General features: G+C 38.6%; 2 protein-coding genes across 6 annotated transcripts in view; both read left to right on the top strand.

Annotated features, from left to right (window-relative positions):
- The window catches only part of LOC111266613 (alpha-N-acetylgalactosaminidase), a 5,975-nt gene extending 2,189 nt beyond the window's left edge, over positions 1-3,786 (top strand). For both annotated transcript variants that reach the window (XM_022844234.2, XM_022844233.2), the window contains exons 2-8: positions 267-485; positions 953-1,127; positions 1,347-1,521; positions 1,795-2,048; positions 2,323-2,520; positions 2,865-2,981; positions 3,254-3,786. In XM_022844234.2, coding sequence (XP_022699969.1) covers positions 301-485; positions 953-1,127; positions 1,347-1,521; positions 1,795-2,048; positions 2,323-2,520; positions 2,865-2,981; positions 3,254-3,508 — 1,359 coding nt within the window. In that variant the 5' untranslated portion in view covers positions 267-300 and the 3' untranslated portion in view covers positions 3,509-3,786. The remainder of the gene's footprint in view (positions 1-266; positions 486-952; positions 1,128-1,346; positions 1,522-1,794; positions 2,049-2,322; positions 2,521-2,864; positions 2,982-3,253) is intronic.
- A 4,069-nt stretch (positions 3,787-7,855) lies between these two features.
- LOC111266614 (uncharacterized) overlaps positions 7,856-20,901 on the top strand; it is a 20,975-nt gene continuing 7,929 nt past the window's right edge. For 2 of the 4 annotated variants that reach the window (XM_022844235.2, XM_086970970.1), the window contains exon 1: positions 17,021-17,985. The gene's annotated coding sequence lies outside the window, so the exon portion shown is untranslated. Of the gene's footprint in view, positions 8,008-9,342; positions 9,767-10,199; positions 10,320-17,020; positions 17,986-20,901 lie in introns of those variants that run through there. The other 2 variants (XM_022844236.2, XM_022844237.2) reach the window with 2 other exon arrangements.

Here is a 20,901-nt window from a genome sequence, read left to right as displayed (position 1 = left end):
ATAGTCTCATTGTTCGATAGAAGAATTAGGGCATTTGACCTCGAGGATATGTGGATTCCTCTGTCCTCAGCGAGTAACGAGCCTCAATGCCCTACTAAACAATAGTCCGTATTGTCTAAGAATTTTACTTTAACACTAGTTTGAATTTCGTGTACAAATATACGACTAATTTGGCTTAATAAGTTTCTTGAAGAATGGCGTCGAAAATTTCGACTTTTGTTCCCCAACGAAAATAACCAACGGATTTGTTTGGCTTCTTGTTGTAGAGATAATAGGGTGGTAAACACAAAAAGGATCAAAATGGGTTGGTCACTGAATAGACTGTGGATCTTGCCAATAGTTTGGGTTACCGCACCAAACAAAGACCAGTTCGGTGTGGCCGGTCTCAACAACGGTTTGGCCCTTACGCCCCCTATGGGCTGGCTCTCATGGGAAAGATTCTTGTGCCAGGTCGATTGTAAGGCATATCCGGACTCCTGCATCAGGTTGGTAAAATAAAATAAGGCTCATACATAATTGTACAAGCTGAAATGAGCTAACGTCCTATTTTCAAACCTCAAAATCAGTTACCTTGTGTTATGGCAGCTGTCGATAAATTATGCGTTCCCGATTTTTTATTTATTTGAAAATCGGTTGAAATTGATAACTCTTGGCTTTTTCCCTAAAAGGGCAGCTTTTTTGTTGTGTTAACACTGCGTGAAATTTTACATTTAACTCAACCTTTATTGCATGATTATACCTAAATTATTTTGATTTTCAAACTGCGCAAAAACACTAAATATTATAGTACGGCTGGCTTTTCGTAGCTGTTAAAGACACTAGAAACAGGGCGTTTATCTGAGACTTAGCTCAGTCAGTGAATCGAATCCAAACATAATAAAAAGAAATCTGCATATTAAACAGGGTGAACTTTTGGTCTTGCTAACCACCTATAAATAGCCTGTGCTTCCAGCGAACGCTTATATACTTCAATAGCTGATGTTATGGCTTTGGAGGGATACCTCGATGCTGGCTATGATCTCGTGAATATTGACGACTGCTGGATGGCTGATAAACGCGACTTCGACGGAATACTTCAAGCCAACTATACGCGTTTTCCACATGGCATCCAATGGCTTGCCAACTATGTGGGTACTATCTAGAAATGGTGACATTTATAACCTTATTTTAACTTTTTAACGAAACCTTTATTTATACAAATGAACTGATACTTAGAACTAAATAGCAAAATTACTGTCAGCATAGTATTAAATAGACAATAGCAAAATTACTGTCAGCATAGTATTAAATAGACAATAGCAAAATTACTGTCAGCATAGTATTAAATAGACGTAACCTTTTTGTAGGTCCATGCCAGAGGCCTACGGCTTGGTATCTACCAGGACTGCGGCACGAAAACCTGTGGAGGCTACCCTGGAAGTCAAGGGTTTTTCGACAAGGACGCAAAGACTTATGCCAGCTGGGGTGTAGACATGTTAAAACTTGATGGGTGCTACGCAAATGAAGAGGACATGGACCAAAGTACATGTCAAATTTTGACTCATTAAAGCTCAACAGTTCAGCAAGGTTTTAAATGTCATTTACTATTATACTGCATCATAAACAGTTAGATAAACACGTGATCTTTAAAAATAAACTTGTATTATATTTAATTTACTCTTATTTTCGTAGATAAATTTATGTATTTTTTCACGACATATCATAATTCTTAATTTTCTTAGTTCTTGTACTTCCTTGTAACATGTGTGCGTTTGCTATAAAACCTTAACGCAAATTATTGTTTGCTTTGTGCAGTCTATCCTGAAATGACGCGTGCATTGAACAGATCCGGCCGTCCTATTATTTTTTCGTGTTCATGGCCTGCATACCAGTTCCAGCATCGGACTCCCGATTATGAAAGCATCTCTCGCCACTGTAATCTATGGCGAAACTTTGACGACATCGGTGATTCGTGGGCTAGTGTGACAAGCATAATGGACTACTACGCGGAGATTCAGGACATCCTCATACCGTTCAATGGGCCTGGTGCTTGGAACGATCCGGACATGGTATGTTTGGGCTCGCAGCTGAGTCGAATTTAAAATCGAGTGCTATCCACACTCTCGAAATGGTATCTATACCACGAAAGGTCAAAATAGGACGTAGAAGATCACGTTTTACTATTGATATGTCAGTTTGACAGTATGCGCATTTTATTGCGCATAATTAGGCATGGTTACGAGCCTACAGGGCCTTCTCACGGTTCACACCAGTAAGTACTTCATGTCTTTGATTTATTTCTTTGTATTTCTTACGTCTCTTGGTTGTTAATTTGGCAAACAGCTTGTAATAGGTAACTTCGGCCTGTCAGTCGATCAGGCCAAGACCCAGATGGCCATATGGGCCATTTTAGCAGCTCCACTCTTCATGTCAACCGATTTGCGATCGATACGACCGGAATACAAGAAGATTCTACTCAATAAAGCCATTATTGGTGTTAATCAAGATCTCTATGGCATTATGGGCCGCCAGATTTACAATGTGAGTTCATTAGTTTTTCCAACATGCTATTTACATATGTCTCTAAGTCGGTTATTCATAGCAAGGTAATTAAATATATTGAAAAGATTTTTGACAGGTTCTAACGTACACTTTAGTTCTGCTACCAGATCGTGCATTCAGATAACCCTACTTTTTCCAGTATCACTGAAAGTCCAAACGCCTCCAAAGTAGTTCATAGCTCGCCATTTGTGGAGCAGTTCCGAAGCCGACAAACTGTCAATATAATATTAGACTATAAGATCTATAAAGGAAAGGTCATATTTTGGTTGTTTTAGTCTATATTTTTCTTTTAGTAACAATGTGTTTGGTGATTTCCGCTCTAGATGAATAGTATCCAAATTTGGATTCGTCCCGTAGGCCCACGCGCGACCGATGGATCGATGTCCGCTGCAATTGCTATTCACAATAGGTACAGCATGGGCAGCCCCCGGTTGGTTAATGTGAGTAGGAATATCGTTAGTGCAACTAATCCTTTAATATCTAATATCAGCCACCCATGAAGCCCATATCGAAAGTATATGCCTTTGATATTTGCAAGCTTACTAGCTGTTACGACTAGTCGACAAGTTTTTTAGAAGATATGCTTAAGGACGTCAACGATTGGCTTGCATCATACCACTCCAGAAACAGTTACATGTGTTCGAAATCAATCCAATGTAATACTGTTTTGCGTAATTCTAATACCCACTGCTTTTTATCGTCTCATATTTAGGTTTCCCTGTCAAGTATGGGTATGAACTACGAGGGCGGGTATACAGTCAACGATCTCTTCGAGCGACAAGTCTCAAATTTAACACTCTTTCCAAGCGACCGCCTCGCCGTACGTGTGAACCCTTCGGGTGTTGTTATGGTTAAAGCCACAATACGTGACATATCAGCTTCCGTTAAAAATCCACAGTCTCTAAATGTTTTTAAAGATTCTGTGCGTTCCGACACTCCGGACAGGACCGCGTTCAGCACTGAATAGAATGGCAACCTTGATATAAACACCTCAGGGAAACTTATCCATCATAATCGACAGCACATGTCCAGTATGGGTTATGGTCCTGTAGAGCCGTGACGCCAATGACCCATCCCAAAACACCTCAGCGATGTCGGTTATTCCACTATGCATATTCAACAATTTAGGCGCTTCGTATAACCGAAAATGCCAGTGTAATTTTAAAAATAATACGTAAATCTTATTTACGATCCGTAATCTAACGAAATCGATAGAATAAAGCCTACGTTTGGCAGCAACGCGAATTTGCTTGTGTGTAAAATTTTATTGTAAGATGATAAAGCGATATAGCTTTTATTAGTAATCTATTCTGTGTTAGAATGATGTCTTCAACAAAGAATTCGGATACGAGGATCAATTTAAAACCGGCTCTTGTGTTACATACATCGTTGAATCTAATTTCCGCACCCTTGATTGGAGATAACATATTCATTGAGATAGATATTGTCATGTGTGTTTCCTTTGATCGTCGGCCTTTTTTTTCTATTCATTCTGTTATTCGACTTTTTTTTTTTTGAATGAAACCTCGTTATTGCTCACAGACTTTTGGTAAAAATTTCTATACTATGATGTTTTGCCAAATAAAATGTATGCCAAAGAATTAAAATTATGAATGCAGATCGCAAATATATGGCTTGATAATTCAATTACACAATATTTACGAAGTGGACTCAGCTATAATTTCATTGTTGTAATCAATAGGGATACGCATACTTATTATGTCTATATTTACGTCACCAAGACTTAAGGTTTATGTAGTTCATTGCGTGATATGTCAGTTCGTTTTCTCAGTGATCTGCTTCCTAAATATCGTTTCCACCTACCTCGACAGAGTCGCGTTACGCCATACTTACCACTTTCGTTTGATGAGATCTATTCAGCAACTTTTCAGCCAATTTTCATTAGGTAGCCTTACGAACCCCGCAAGATAAGGCTGACACTCTACAATGTGAGGCTGCCGTAAAGGGCAGAGTGTCAGCCCTCATAGGGTTAACTTTTTTCCCCTGGTTGTTCGCTCACCACTCTGTATGTGTTTCGCTGGGTTTACCCGAATCTTTTTTTTCCAACGTACCTATGACGCGACATCGTAACAATATGGCTGTTTCCTCTATAATGTTAGAGTTCTGAAGGTGCGGTTCTCGTTACCGCCTGTAAATGGACCTACAGCGTCTTGCCTACAGCGGTCAAATTACTCAGCATCATATTGGATCTGGTTAATTCAGCTATGTATATGTGTATTATGAGCATACACTGCTTTTTGTCTTGAGTCTACAAAGAAAATCCTGACTACGTCACTAGCTACGTATTTTATCGAAATAGGTTGAATTGCATGCTTTATATAAGCCATTAAATTGCTACGACAGCCACAGCGGCGATGGGGTTATCAACTATAGCCCGTGGCATAGCAGAATTTACCAGTCAGTAAATCAGGTTTTGTGGATACTATTATGCAAGTTCTAAACAGGTAAGTTAGAATTGAAATTTGTGAGTAAAATCCAAAGCTCAGAAGATTGCACCGTATAAAGCTTATATACCTTTTTTTGGTAGAATCGGTTCAGTAATTTTTTAATGCAAATAAAGTGTAAATAAAGTATTTCCTTTTTACGTAATTCATTCTTGCATAGCTTTGACTTGAGCAGCAATACGACGACCATTCGCTTCCCACAGTGCAACTTTTGCTTGTCTATCTGCTCTACTAATTGCTTTCCATTTTTTTTTTCTAAAAATTCTCATCAACTGATCTCTCACCCCTCCGAGGCAATCGCGAACTTTTTTTGGAATTATACCGCGTTTCTTTTTCACAAGTTTAGTGTAGCATTTATTAAACAGTTGTGCATTCCTACTTCATAGTTTTACGACGTGGTATTATAACTACCACTGAATAATTTTGTTATTTTACATTACATGTCAGTACACTCATTGTAACAATGCAGTTCTCAGCCTGGTCCCCAGGATGGGGCAGTGGAAACTCGTGCTCCTACTGAATTTAAGGATACAAAGCGGTTTCGCTTTGAAACGGGGCGTAGACACTCTTCGTTTAATCATAGAAGCCTGCCGTGCTTAGTGGTTCAAGTAATGCACGCAGAACTTGAGACATTTGGGTTTTGGCCTAAAGAAGACGACTTTGTAGAGCCGCAGCGCTACTCGTATATCTGACTTTTTATAAAGCCTATGTTTGAACTATTCAGGATTTTCTTGGATATTGATTCGCATATATATCGCTAGTGATTTTAAAAAAGAATGATGAAATCTGTGAAAGTTCAGTTAATTGGTTTAACTGTGGTCAAACATTGGCGCATCTAACGGCTTCTCTAATAGAGAACTGAAAAAATTTCGGAATTGAGAGCTATGAGATAGCTTTGGGGCAACCGCCGGCTACACCTATTAAACACTGGCCAAAAAATACCAATAAGAAAAATATTACCTTCATACTTGCAAAGAGTGACTGCTTTTTTGGCGACCATTAAAATTTAAATTGTGTCTTTGGATCCCTAGAAAAAAGGTTAGGTTCATATGTGGAAAACGTCAGCATACGATAAAGAATTGTACATACGCCGTCAGACTGCCCACATAAACGTATCTTTTTCATATTTTTCTTATTTAATATTACTTTTATGAACACGACTTTTTAACCACTATTTACACAGAAAATAGCTACGTTATCATGATTTTTGTGTAAGTTGTCGAAAAAAATTATCTCATATTATTTCTTTGCTCCGATTTTCCCTTATACTTCTGCGGCATACTTTTCAACATGAAACATTCAGCTCTTTTTGCGAAAATCGATTCGCCCATTAGACCTGTTTAATTAATTTGCAATTAGGCTTGGAAAGACATATCGAATGCTCACTACGAAATTTCGTAACGATGGCCCGAAGTAAACAATCTCCTGCAAAACTAGTAAACTAACAACACTTTATGAAAGAAGGTCTGGAAAAATACTTTTCGCAAAAAGATTTATCAAATGGGATAGGCTTCAGAGAATTTTTTGTTATTAAGAACATAAAAAGGTTTGTGCAACGAGCACATCTTACTTCATTAATCGAATTTACCGAATCGAACGAAATTACTGGCACTCCCCAGTATTTTTCCTTTAATTTTCCTTTTAAATTTTTTTAAAAATCCCAGTTTATAATCATCCAATATGGTATGCACACATCCCCTTCACATATATGTACATGTAAACAAACAACGATGAATTTATAAGTACACGAGTATTCTATGCTATCGTTTCCTTAATCTCTCCCCCATTTCCATCTTCATAAATTTTTATCATTGCTTTATCTTCGTACTTATAACATTTTTGCTTGATACTTTACGGCCATATTATACCTGCCCTTTTCAACTTTTTCCACTTGCTTTTTTCGACCTATTACCTGACTGAATCGTCTTCCTGTTTCTTTGCTTGCGCTAACCTAATCTAGGCGAAACGCATAATAAAATCCATACTAAAAATATACGGGCATATTTGTATCTGTATACTTCTTATTGAGGGCGCGTTACTCGCCTGTTTATATCAGAAATAAATAAGGACCGGATGATTCGATTCACTTGTCATTGTTTAGATACCTCGTCGTTACACTTAGTTGATAATGATTTGTCGGCAGCTACACTTAAATAAAGAGGTAATAACACGTCTCTCATGTCAAAATCGCAGCGATTTTGCAGGAAGACTGAAACTTTTAAAACTATGCTACGGTAACAAATACATTTTTTTATCAACCCAACACTTAAGCAGTCAAGTAATAGTCCAAATTACTACGTGCTCATTTAGATGCAAGCATAATTCACTGTGTAAATGCTTATAAGTGACAGTCGATTATATTTCCTTATTCCACACGTTCGAACAATTTCTTTTATTATAGATTATAATAAAATTTCCAGTTGCTAGGACAAATTCAAGTACGATGGTAGTGGTAAAAATAATGGAAAAACTAAAAATTACGAGCACTATTTGTTATATTTGTTATAAATAAGTAATATAGTCATTGAATAAATTTCAAGAGTCAATAAGCATGTCTTAAGAAGCTAAATTATCAGATGGAAAAAGTTAAATAGCAGTATTCAAGAGATGGTTCAAATTGAGTTTTGTTAGTGAAGTATTTAGGTGGATTTATGCAAGAGTAAGTGTATTTATCGCATTACACGAAATGTTTGAACTTTCGTATTTCATTCTAGCAAAAGGTGCCATATATTGTGAGAGAGAAAGTGTCGTCTGCTATCGTTACTTGTTTTTATTTTTGGCGGAAATTTTGAACGCTTTTTTCGATAGATTTATCTAGCCGGAGTGTGATATTGTGAATGATTGTAAACAGAAGATGCCAAAAGCTTCTTTTGATATAGCAGATTGATCTGTTATTCTTGTTTACTAGTAAATAGCAGATAGTTTTGAAAATATAGAGCCAAGCTGACACTTATTTATTTAAGTATGTCGTAAAGAAATAAACTCCGTTAGAAACATAAAAGTGAGTGAGCACCTCGTGTAATCTGGAAGTGCATATGAGTTCTATCTCGACAGATCAATCTGCATCCTATTGTAGGCTATGTATTGTTGTTAGTTATATAAAATTGTCCAAAATTATTGTTTCCGTCTTATTATTATTTATATTTAATTTCGAATTATTTAGTGCTATAGGGAAATTACAATTTGAAACTTACAAAAACGTGCACTTGCGTTGACAACCAATTGTACTTACTTCGATTTTTTTTCCTACAGTGCGCATTATGCAAATACCTTGGTGGCAATAATATCTGTAAACTTCAACTTACGACTACGTCCTCAGTCTCCTACTATACATCGCCAACCATGAACCTGATTTAAAGTTTTCCGTAAATCTCGTATAACGCTTCGTATCATCGTGATATTTAGTTCATTATGTATTTAACGTTCCTTACAAACAGAAATTGTAGTTCACGAGAGAGGCAGCTTATTGAGCACAAAAACATCATATTTACAAATATTTTTTACAAACATTTATGTCAGAAACGTTTGTTGGGATTCTGATTTACCTTCCAGATCATTGTCATTTAAAAAGCAGAGTATTTGCATTCTCATCCAGTTATACAATACCAAGCAAATCCTAGTAGCCATTATTTCAGGCTCGAAACTAAGAATGTTTGTAGTAAATGTGAAAATGTAACGGTCTTTGTAAAGCCATCGCGTGTAGTTAGCTGCTAAACAGTCTCTCTCTATGCGCTACGAAATAATACGCTACATACGTACCCCCTTAGGGTAAACAAAGGTATTATTCGAATTAAATAAAAAGTATCTAGAACGCCGGGAATCCCAATGAAAAAAGGAATATATTATCCCCTCCTGTCTGTAGTAAACTAAAAGTTGGTTATTGAGAGGTTATTGCACAATGAATCGATACATCCAAATTTCGATTTGTATTGTTGACACCACGCTTTTATATTGTGTTGCGAGCTTGTGAAAATATCGATTATTTGTAACTTCTTGAAAACCTTGAATTGCGACTGCCAGATCGGCCAATCCCATTTAGTAACAATGATCAGCTGTCTCTAATAGGCGCATATTGACGGCAAGGACAGGTATCAAAAACGTAGTCAAACCCTAAACGGGATATTGGCATGCAGTATGAAATTATCGGTGCTATAAACCATACCGAACGATGGTCGTAGTAATTTGTTTAGGATGCAGTCATATAATGCTTACGTGGCCTGGGAGACATTTGATAAGAAGAGTGTCCCTGAAGATGCTGTGTCAGTTAGGGATGATTAGTCGGACGGAAACAAAGTACTAACTGGTCGTGTCGAACGAAATGGACGCATTATTTCAGGATCGATTGAATATGGGGTTTGCAGATTTCGGTTCGAGTGCGAAAGACACCCGAGTCAGAGCAAATTGAAGTACTAAGGGGCAAGTTTGGACAAGGGATTAAAGGTCTCATTTGGCGTGACTATGACGGGCGATTACACGAAGCTGCCTCGATGGGTGTTACTAAACGAAATTGAGTTTTCTAAGGCCGAGAAAGGTAAAGACGATGAAGTTGTATCTTAAATAAAATTGATCACGGATATTATTGCTGTGGCAATTAGCAACGAGGATCGGCATGTCAATGAAGGATAAATCTCCTACAGAGAAAGACCTTGTCCGTTTTTTTTTTGTTTATCTGGATATCATCACCACCACCACATCGTTATCTGTCCATGCAAACTGGAAGAACCAAATGCGACGTTTGTTAATGAGCAACCTCTGCGAAGGTAGTGTTTTTATGCTGAAGTTAAGTTGAGTCCCAGTTAATCTTATCAACCGATTGTTCATTCTGTTGGAAAATGATAACTTTGGACATACACTTATTGAATACGACTGGCAGCTTTACCTTTTGTTTGATTAATATTCACTGTTTGATACATATTCACTGTTTTACTATTATATGGATATTAAGTTTTCGAGAAATTCGTCTTTTATTAAAAAAAAAATACATCTTGAATTATATGTCGAGATTATTGAATTGATCAGCAGTCTTATAAATGCTCGTAAGTGACAGTTCAGTTGTAGTGCGTTTGCTCCGTAAACTTAAGATGATTTAGTAAGGTAATCGAGGTTTTGAACGGGACCTTGGTGCAATCCGTTTCTTGTTGGCGGCTAGCGGTACCGAACATAAAACTCAAAATGTTTATTTGTCTTTAGTAGATCTCAATCTGGTTTTTGAACAGCAAAACACCGGAGTTGCCCATGGGAAATTAGATTCACCCGGACAACTGCATTTTTGGTGATAGAATTGTTCCGGTCTGCCTCACGCATCAGCTCAATGTAAGTCGTCCTGATACGCACCATTATCAGAAATGAAAAATAGGCTCAAATTAGTAAGGTAGTGTCGTTCCAAGGTCAGAAAGTAACACAAAATAATAAGATACGTAGGTATATTAAAAAAAAAAGTGAGGCGGAGTTTGAGAAGCTGTTTGATGTAATTGGAAAGCGTCCATTTGTCATTTTTGACATTAGAATACAACCAATATGGCGGAAGAAGTTATTGTGACAACTTTAAAAATTCGATTGGTAAATTAAGAAGAATCTATTGTTAATAGAGTCGTTTAGATAGGGACAGACCGTTAATTCTTTCTGGACTTTTAGGATCAGGATCCTGTATTAAAACCATGGCAACAACGTAGGATGAGCACTTTCGTGTCATTGGCGAATCACACAAACGATCTAATTAGCCACTTTCGTTCAGACGCTCTTTCTGATTCCCTATTAATTTTTTCCATAGCTTGTTATTATTCTGTTCATTGTTGACAATAAGATCCGAATTGATCGTTTTACTAAGCGGCAGTAGCTGATAATGCACGATTTTTTTTTTAATTTTACCATATATATAACATCACCTCACTTTGATCATGGCTTTTTTGCACATTATCGTCATATGTGTCAACCGCTTTAAAAATCGATCGATTTCATTGCGTTTTTGTAGCAATTTACAGACGGTAATACGATCGAGTGAATCCTCTTCAATCAGTTCTTCTTTTTGTAGCCGGGTTTCCCTGATTGGTTTCAAAAACAAAAGCGGCGGAGTCATTTATATGGCATTTCTTTCCATAAGGTATCTTGGCCATAAAGAGCACTAGCCTTTCAAGGCCTCGACACTTCGAAGCTGTAACTGAATGTTTACAGGACTTTCATGGATCTTCATGCATAAATCTGAATAAAGGCGTTCTAACATTTGTAGCACTACTATTAGATCTCAGCTTTCGCATGACGCCAAGCTCCCTACGATATGTAACTAAAGTTATCTAGCTAGAAAAACCGTCAATGCTTTTTTGATCACTCAATATGAAGAGCGCAGTACAGGGTTAGCTATTATCTAACCTATGGTGTCATTATATTAGAGAAATTTGTCGGAGAAAATTAGGACGGTATCTTAAAATCAATAAGTTTCGTATAATAACTTTCCTACATCGCCATAATTCTAACAGGGGCAAAATTATGACGATTTTTTTTACCGTAAACATTGTACAGGATTGCTTTAGTGTAAGACCACCATGAAAAGTTATTGCTGAAAATAAGTGTGCTTTATTGACCTTTTTCTATATAGCATTTCCTCTAGCTAACTACTTACATATAGGCTGCTTACAGGCACATAAAATATTCCTACAAATAAAAGATATTTATGCGAACTTCCGCGAATTACATTTCCGCGTCCAGTCCAGATAACATGATAGACAGAGTGATAAAGTAAATACATGATCTACTAAAATCTGTTCTCCCTTTTATTTGGACTTTTCAATGGCGACTAGTGTTTGGGACGTTGTGCCCGTTGTCAGCGCTGACAGTACGAGTTTATTTAATCTTCTTTCTTGTCATCGAATCCATCACACATTCTTCGCCAATCCATGATGAACATTTTACGGGAGCTCGGCGGAGGGTAAAGTATTTACAGTGGACCATGTATGCAAGTTTACCGAACGCTACAGATTACGCCATACATGTTCTTCGATAGGTCAGAGTACATGGGCGAAGCAAAAATGAAACGAACCGGCAATCGGTATTAACGCCAGCTTGGGAATGTTGCCAAGCTTAATAACTACATTATTAGTAACTGATTATTCACCTCTGAAGTCCAGAGGTAAGTGATCAGTTACGAGATAGATATAAAGATTTTGCAGCTCGTCACAAGACCCGACATCCTTGGAGCGCCGGTTTTAAATGCTATTATTTTTCTTACGTCGGCAATGATGGATAGATATACTCCACTAGAGGAAATCGGTATTCAACTTGTACTGAAGTCGGTTACCTGTGTATAAACGAAAACATCTTCGAACCCAATTCATTGGAACGTATAATAAGCATTTGTTCGAAATTAAAAGAAGCTGTTTGATAGCTTTGTGACCAGTATAAGCTATAGTAATTCTAGCACTTTATTTGCGCGATCTAGCAAGCGGATAGGTCATATTTTTTTTGGGTTTCGTTTTTGAGGAATTTGAATCACCTTGGAACCTGAGAACGAGACAGTTCAAACGCTTTAACCGTGCAAAACAAGAGGATTTGATAAAGAAATATACGCTATCCCACAACTTCTGTGATGAAAAACTGCGCAATGTTCTCGGAGAAGCCGAGATTCCGAACTACCCGAATATGAAAGTTGGCAACCAATTAACGCTCCTCTGACCTTGTGAAGATTTCACTAACGGAATGTTAATATAACACTATTTCGCTGTGATGCCATTACTACTGGATCAGCCTGAAACCTATAACCCTGATTAATCAATGTTCCGAACCCAGTGCTCATCAAGCTAACGTGGGGCTACATCGATTTATTTATAGCATCCTATTATCAGGGTCAACTGGCCCTTTTCTCGTTGTTGAAAAGTTTCAATGGTTGTATGACAGTGTGCACAAATTTGAACGAAAACAGGTTTTGCGACAAGAAACGATAAAGAGCAACAAATTTCCAGCTTGGACAATTTGAAACTAAGAAAAAGTGTCTAAGGCGAGGGCGTGCTCCTTACGATGCTTAGACAACTAGGAGAAATCATCTAGTCGGTTTCTCGTAGCCGCTTACTGGACTCGATAAAAAAATTCGACCCTTTGGCCATGTGGCATCCTTGTTGCCCAGAACGGCAGCTATCGAAGCCCAGTCGGAATGGCTACCTGCATTTTTACTCACTAAAATGATTTTTAACCGACACCTTTAACGAACTCTAAAAACCGAATGTTCTAGAGTACTGAACCCGTTGTAAGGCTAAAGCGGACGCATCGTGTTGCCAACTCGGGTAATCGATTCTATTTGATGCTCAAACGTCAACCCAATGTCAACCAACTTATCTATTCGACAAGTCGATTCATACCCAGTGGCAATCGTTTGCATCGGCAGCCAGTTTATTTTTCCATAATAAATTATTTTCGAATAAATTTCATTGGAAATTCATCGAAAAGACACTTGGATAAGCGGCCCACTTGCATATTAACAAAAAAATTAAGTCAAATTTAATAGAGGTCATGGTCAAATTAATTAAATAGAAAGCTACAATAATAATAAAGATACGCACCATTTAACTGTCTTATTCTATCGATTTTGTGCTTTTATATTATATATTGTGTTTATTAAATAATAAATTTTAGTTGGAAAATATTTCTTTCAGATGACAGCTAGACAGATTAAACGCGAGAATCTTCGCGAGCTACGCTTTATTGTGAGTCTAATGGTGAACATAGGGGAAAACGTGTTATGGGAAGTTTTCAAAGAAATTATTTTCCCATCGGACCTAAGCGAACGTCATGTTACTTTGAAACAGACGTCTTGTAACTAGTAGTGCGCCAAAAATACAATATAGAATTTAAGTCATCTTCCAGGAGACGAATAATAAGGATCAAAGCGGAGGAAAGTAGCAAAAGTGCCAAGCAAATGTACTATTTTTGTTAAGTAATGTAAAAGTTTTTGAGAATGTATTAAAAATATATAACCTGTTCGACCTAGAATGAGACGAAGATAGCTAAATGTGAGCATTGCCCCTTTGTTTTCGGTACCCCCTTCCCCCTTCGATTTGCTCCTGTGTGCTCGATGCAGCAATGTCTTGGTCTCCACTATCCGTCTGGATTATTTGCGGCAAGAGAAAGACGGCAGGTTCACTTAAAAAATGCCTCAGATAATGACGCTCTATCAACTACACTATTTGGTACAGATTTCGATCCGCACCTACTTTGCTCAGAGGTAATTAGCGTTGCCCGGGCCATGCTTTGGGGAAAGTTTTGCGTCGAAGGGGTTTAGATATACGGCCGTTTAGATATAAAGGATAAAATCGCAGTGTGGAAAACCGTTCAAGTTCGACGGGAATCGCTTGAAAGCGCTGTTGAGATAAATGGGGCGGGGCGTTAAACGGTTCGTGAATTAGCTGAAATGGGTAACTATGATCAAACGACAATCGTGGCCAAACTTAGCTTTAAGAAATTTAGATACCAGTCGAAATGGTAGCTGAGGGACGTATTAACCCAAAACACCTGAGTGACTTCTGTGTTACAGCGTGCCGTCCAGCCCCGTGTCACACGCTACTAGAAATGCTGTCGCCATGTCAGAATAAAAAGTAAACTTAGATGTAGGTCTATGCTTAAAATGCAGACTACAATGCGTAACTTATGTTAATTATTAAAGAAACATTTTTAGTGTTATATAGTTATGTTTTATGCTGTTTGATGCCGGACAAAGAACGGCTATTACATTTTAGCTGTAGTATTTTTTTTTTTCTTAAATAACCTATATTATGAAGTACGTTGGAATATGCAGAGTCGTATTTCTTGGATCTACTACCATATCTTTAATTTAGTCATGGTATTTGTCACTAGCGAAAACGCTGCAGTAACGAGGACGTGGGCCCAATGACGAGGAACTGGTTCAGTATAAGTACAATAATTATAAAACGTTTGTCCATGACAATAAAATATATCAAAATCGTTATTTAAATTCAAGGACTATTCAAATAGTGGCTGTTGTCGATCTGCGAAATCGGTACAATCTGGTCAAGGGGTCTTGCCGAAAAACCTACACACATTATCCAAACTGAGTTTAGGCTAACATTCGATCCGGAAGATCAATCCAAAGCCTGTTGATGTACTAAGCAAGCAAACAGGCCAGGCGAACAATGTCCTGAGTAGCAGTGTTCGAACGTAACTTTTAGACAATTGATTTACCAGCACCCTTTTACGAGTTACAGCAGCTCTGTTGAGGTGTTGTTGTTGTATACTGAAAATTGAATTATTCAAAGCTACACGGTTTTCATACAGATTTTATTTACAGGCATATTTGACCAACACAATCCATTAATTATTTTATACATATAGATATATATATATATATATCTTACTTTGGTTAATGTTTTGCTTTACAGTAGCATTGTACTTTAGCATAGAAAATAGTTAGACGAAGCTGTACGTTGTACAGTATATCGTGCATATTAGCTACAGCAGGCGCATTTGAAGATTGGTAAAAAAAAATCATTTTTACACCGATCATATGCTTTCTTTCGGTAATAGTTGTTTCCTATATGCGTAGTGTTGTTGTTAAAGCTTAAAGGAATTTGAAGCTCGCGAACTATAATACGACGTGTTATGATAGCATCTATCATAACTCTGTCTATCATGTGATCAAATAGAATACGGCTAAGTACCAACAAGCACGTCAAAAGATTACCACCGAAAACGAAGGCCTGCATAATGTCATAGAGGAAAGAAGGTTTGAATTGAAGTTATTTCACTGAGTCCGTAAATGCTTCATTATTAGCAACACTGGCACTGAGGAAGCATTTCTCGGTAGACGCCATTCAACTCGGTTGGGAGGGCCATAGACACGACCAGCTGGAGGTGGCTTGGGATTTATACCTGTCCGTTATCTTGGCCGGCGACTAGTAGATAAGGTGTTTTGTTAATTCAATATAACTCAAGATATGCTACTCAATTGATGTTTTTATGTTTTAACGGGTACTTAGACAGTTATGGGCATATTTATATCCATAAGCAGACAACGAAACCCCTTTAACTAACTATTTCTGTCTGACAGGCGCTCGAAGTAGGGTAGTATCTCGTTGGATAGGAGTATATAAGGCGTTTAAAAGGCTTCACAACCGCATAACCTAAGTTTGACGGCAATCTTCTTTTTCTGCAAATATAGAAAAAAAATCGGCCATAAGTATCTCAGAGCACGCTAATGTTTGAGTAGAATTTTGAAAGACTAGCGGAATTTTAGATCTAATCTTCTCAAATAGAGCGTTCTATGCTTTTTTTTTTGCTTTGCCCCAGCCGTTTATTGCTAGGCATAATGGTTCGACCATGGGCCATTTGGCCAATAAGATCTTTCTTGAAATACAAAATGATCAAAGAAAAAAAATTGCATAGCTCGCTGGCGATAAGAAGGCGAAAAGTTCGCCTACATTTGTTATACTCGGCTGTTTGCGAGCCAGGCTTATCTGAGATTAGAAAACATAAGAGAAACAAGTAGATAGATAAGCAAATTGCGTCCAAACATGTTCCCTCATTCGAAATTCTTACACAGGGTCCTTCGGAATTTTCTGTATTATCGAGGAGCCCAGATAGCGGCGTGCTATCAAAATAAGCATATGGGAACGTGCGGAGATGATCTGATCGATCCTAATCCAAAAACCTCGATTCAAAACAACATCCTTTTTTTGCCAGTCCTTTCTTGCCAGAACAGATGATCAGGCCGTCAAGTGTTGTCTGAGTGTTAGCGGCAGTATCAATAGGCAGAAACCGTCGAATCCTACCACGACATGGTGTTTATTTTCGGTCCACCTTTTTTTCTGATATGATCGACTTCACTTTCGATGGGAGCCTCGTATCGAATTGCGGCCTCCGAGCAATCAGTTGGTAGAAGTTTTGCTTTGAATGCTCCTCCTCCACGCACCCACATTTGGCTCTCCCTCTCCAATCGCCCTTTCCCTTCCGCCGTTTGGGGGATGGGGAGGGGGTGTAGTCGCCAGGCAACTACTACGATATCAACGACGAGGTATCCGTGGAAGCGACGGCACTGAACCAGACTCCCTCCTACAAACAAATCCCAGATTGACTACTACGACGACAATGACTGTCTCTACTATAGCATTTATAATACTGCTATTACAACTGGCTCGTTGTCGCATCGGCGTCAACTTTTATTCTGCATAAACGGCGGGAGAAAGCCGTTCAGCCGAGCGTGCGCGGGACAGGCCGTCCGAATTGTATGTTATCTTTGATACAAAAAGAGGTACTTTCTATTTAAGGAGATCGTGCAAGTGCTATGATTCAGTTCTATTGAGTGATAACAAACATTCGATTGACAGCGCAAACAGTGAATACATGGTTTCTAAAGGTAGCATGGTTGGTCGTTCGATAAAAAAGAAAACCGTACATAGGTGGTGATACCTGTTCAGGATTGGCGGCTAGTGAATACTGTGACATAAATGCTGGACTGATCATAAAGCTGGACTGTCAGGGTCGGTGCGATTTTATAGCTTGAGCCTGCACATGCCCTTGATCCACTTTGGAGTATATTTGTTGTGGGATGAAGCGGACAGTCAGATACGCTTTAGGCACGCTCTGTAAGACGAGTGAGACTGGAATTGTCCTACTACAATATCGCCAGCCAGAATATACCATATATCAACCCAGTTTTTCGTTTAAAAAACAATTTAGTAAATGACTAGCGAGTCAATAAGACTTAATAAATTAAGCTCGGGGAATTAATTAGCTTTATTAAAGCCAAGTCAGCTAAGCCGAGTCTTAACGAAAAGCAGTTGCTATTCCGACAGAATCTAAGTGCTTCAAAAAGTGACAAAAAGCAAAAAAAAAGATAGGATTCAGACCGGCCAACGGATATCACCAAGAAAAATCAGTGGTTCCTGCATTACTTCTATTCGCGTGGCGTCTCGTGCAGTAATAGCAGTAAGCAGCTGAAGGTTCTGAAAGGTAAAATCTAACAGTCGTTGTTCAATTCAAGGTAAGTTCATTGTCTTCATTCTTCAAGGTAGTTAACCCATGACGATGCTGTTGGAACTTAATGCCCTCACACAATGGTAGCGTTTGTAATTCAGTCATAGAGTTTTTCTATTCTTCATTCTACAAGTAGGAACAGTCTCACATTCTATTTGGTTTTTATTGAAGCATTTATTGAATTAAGGTACATGAGAAGTCTACAGCCAATTAGCCTTGTACAATCATTGCACCTGCCGAAGCCTTAGAAATGAAAAACATTCTATTTTGTTGCTTTAAATAAAATCAATCTGAAAATTGTTCGCTGTTGCTTTAGCCCGGCAGGTAATTTTTCGTCTCTGAATTGTCGTTTTTAAATTAGCTCTTAGCTTACACAAACTTCAGAGGGGTACAAGCAGTTGCTCAATGCGCTTTAACCGTTACGGTTAACGCTATTGTGAGAGTTTTTCAGCAAAATACTGCCGGGAATATAGCCTATTAAACTTTCTTTTGTCAATCAAGTTAATTGGCTTGTTCTTACTAAGTTGATACCTCTAAAGGACGTCTTTATTTTAGGGAGTTGGTAAGTTTGTGCATCGTTTTGTAGCCTCTTTGTTATAATTACATCTTAATTGAACCTTATTTATCTAATAAATTTTAAACCACTCCTATCAAATCAGCATAATTCATTTATTAAAGACATTTCAATGACTGTCGATTTGTATAATGACTATTACGTATTTTAACAATCGACAGTTAAGGCCAGGCTGATATCCTGCCACCTGTGAGCTATTCTTCGATATAGTACATTAAATATTTCGGGTTTTACATCTGATATCGCCGTTGGGCATTCTATCAGACGACAGCTGACTAGAGAAACAAATCGCAGTATGTCTACGAGCGGGTCCGTACCCAGACCGTTGCGTGTGTCTGAACTTTAGCAGGCGGAACACGTTACCCACCACGCTATCAAAACTAAATATTAATGTACTATACAGTAATTAGTTACTGGTGACACATATTTATTTCGCGTGTAATAGATATGTTACTTCATACTCGTCGTATGGAAAGGTCGAGTTGACCATATCGGTGCCATTTATTTTGTCTTACACATGCGTCTGTTTGCTTTTTGCTTAGGTTTGCTTAGGTGTTCTGAGAACGTTCGAGGTTCATCTCTAGATAGCATTATTCGCTATTCAGTTTTATGAACGGATGGTATAGTCATCTTAGGTGACAGGCACTCGGCTACGGGCTATATGAGGCACGACATGATTGCCGCTTCCTGTAGAGTTGGGTTGAGGCCAGGCATTGCAAAACACCGTCTGCGGATGAGTTTACAAAAGCCAGTCGGATATGCGTTAGGTCGCTCTGAGTTCATACTTAGCTGGACATATGTGCCCTGATGGAAATGTACTATTAGAAGCCACATGAGTAGGAATTAGTACTAAGAATACCCAGTTGGAATACCCGCGGATATTTTACATTTGTCGTATAACCTCAAAATGATGTTGAGAACGTTTAGAGCAGACGGTAATGCTCTTATTCAGATGGCCCCACATATTCTAGTCGTAGGGATGTTGATCTGGATCAGTACAACGAATGGTGTACCAACCGATACTGCAGTGCCTGCTTATTTAAGCGTCGGCCTTGCCTATCGTATGATATGTAAAGTAAATGGAGAACTGGTTAGGGACACTGTATATAGGTCGTAAAGGGAAAATGCTCCCTTTACAAGCGTTTGTCGTCTAGTTGATGTAGGCAACGGCGAACGGAGTAAGGCTCTACGAATGAAATTTAGATAAATACCTAAATATCGCACAAACGTAGTGGGAGATAAAGGTAACCATATAAAGCTCATCAGAAGGCTGAGCGTAAAGTGGATAAAAAAGAATCTATCAAAACAGTTTTTCTCTCGCCTAAATGCATCGATGCCCGCACACTACAGCTGTATTTTGGCTAACGATGAGTTCGTCTTCTGCAAACCCCTATGGTCTACTTCTGTAGCTTATATTGAAATGGTGCAATTCAGGAAGCGGTACCAGCTCTACGCCCATCTCCATTTCGTCCACCATCGAAACAAAGCGAGCCGCTGTTATCTTGATCGATAGCTCCAATATATTAGTTAGAGTCCGACTGACTAATTACATAAACGACACCTTACATAATCATTGAGAAAGCGCTCAGTCTGAAAGCTTGCCTATCGGAGTATTCGCACCTGCGTATATCAAAACGACATCCATTCTTTTCATCAATGCTGCAAAGATCGGCTTTTACCATGTCACATTATAGCAGGACATTACGGGACGCATCTGCACGCGGCCGGCTAGTACGTATAGTTGTAGCATAGATAACACGTTTTCCCATTGGCCATTGACACAATACGATTAGCTTTGCCAAATGACGTTCAACGAGCGGTTCCTATACAGCGACGCTGCCCAGTCATCTCTGACCACTGGGGCGTTCAACTACTGTAATACTTGAACCATGTCACCAACCATATTACTCACGAGCGTTTTCAACTCACCGATTTCACTAAAACAACCAGCTTCTAAATCGCCTTCGTCGCATAGCCGTTGGCCAACGCGTCTCAGAAAAAAAGCGAAGCAGCTTGAGCGATTCTTGTACGCTTTTAGCCTTTGAGTTAATTCTGTTCATAGTGGTGGAATCGCAGTAGCAGCATTTAAATGGCGAACCCAGAGCAACAACAAAACAACAGCAATAGCCATAACGAGAGGAACGCGGGTACATCCGGTCTTAACCGACTGTGTCGATGCTGGCCGACATCTGGTTACCAGGTTCTTGTACCCTAGCGGAGAAGCTTTTGTCCATCCTCACAAAAAATGAAACAACCCCTATACGGACCAGGAGCTCGTACCTAGTCATTCCAGACATGGAGCGGGCATCGTTAGCAGGAGTGGTGAAAAAAGACCGACGTGTCGTTACC

Source organism: Varroa jacobsoni, unplaced genomic scaffold (genome assembly GCF_002532875.2).
Source record: "Varroa jacobsoni isolate VJ856 unplaced genomic scaffold, vjacob_1.0 scaffold_1103, whole genome shotgun sequence".
NCBI classification, from domain to species: Eukaryota; Metazoa; Arthropoda; class Arachnida; order Mesostigmata; family Varroidae; genus Varroa; species Varroa jacobsoni.
The sequence above is the reverse complement of the archived record's forward strand: the minus strand, read 5'-3'. Positions and strand labels throughout refer to the sequence as shown.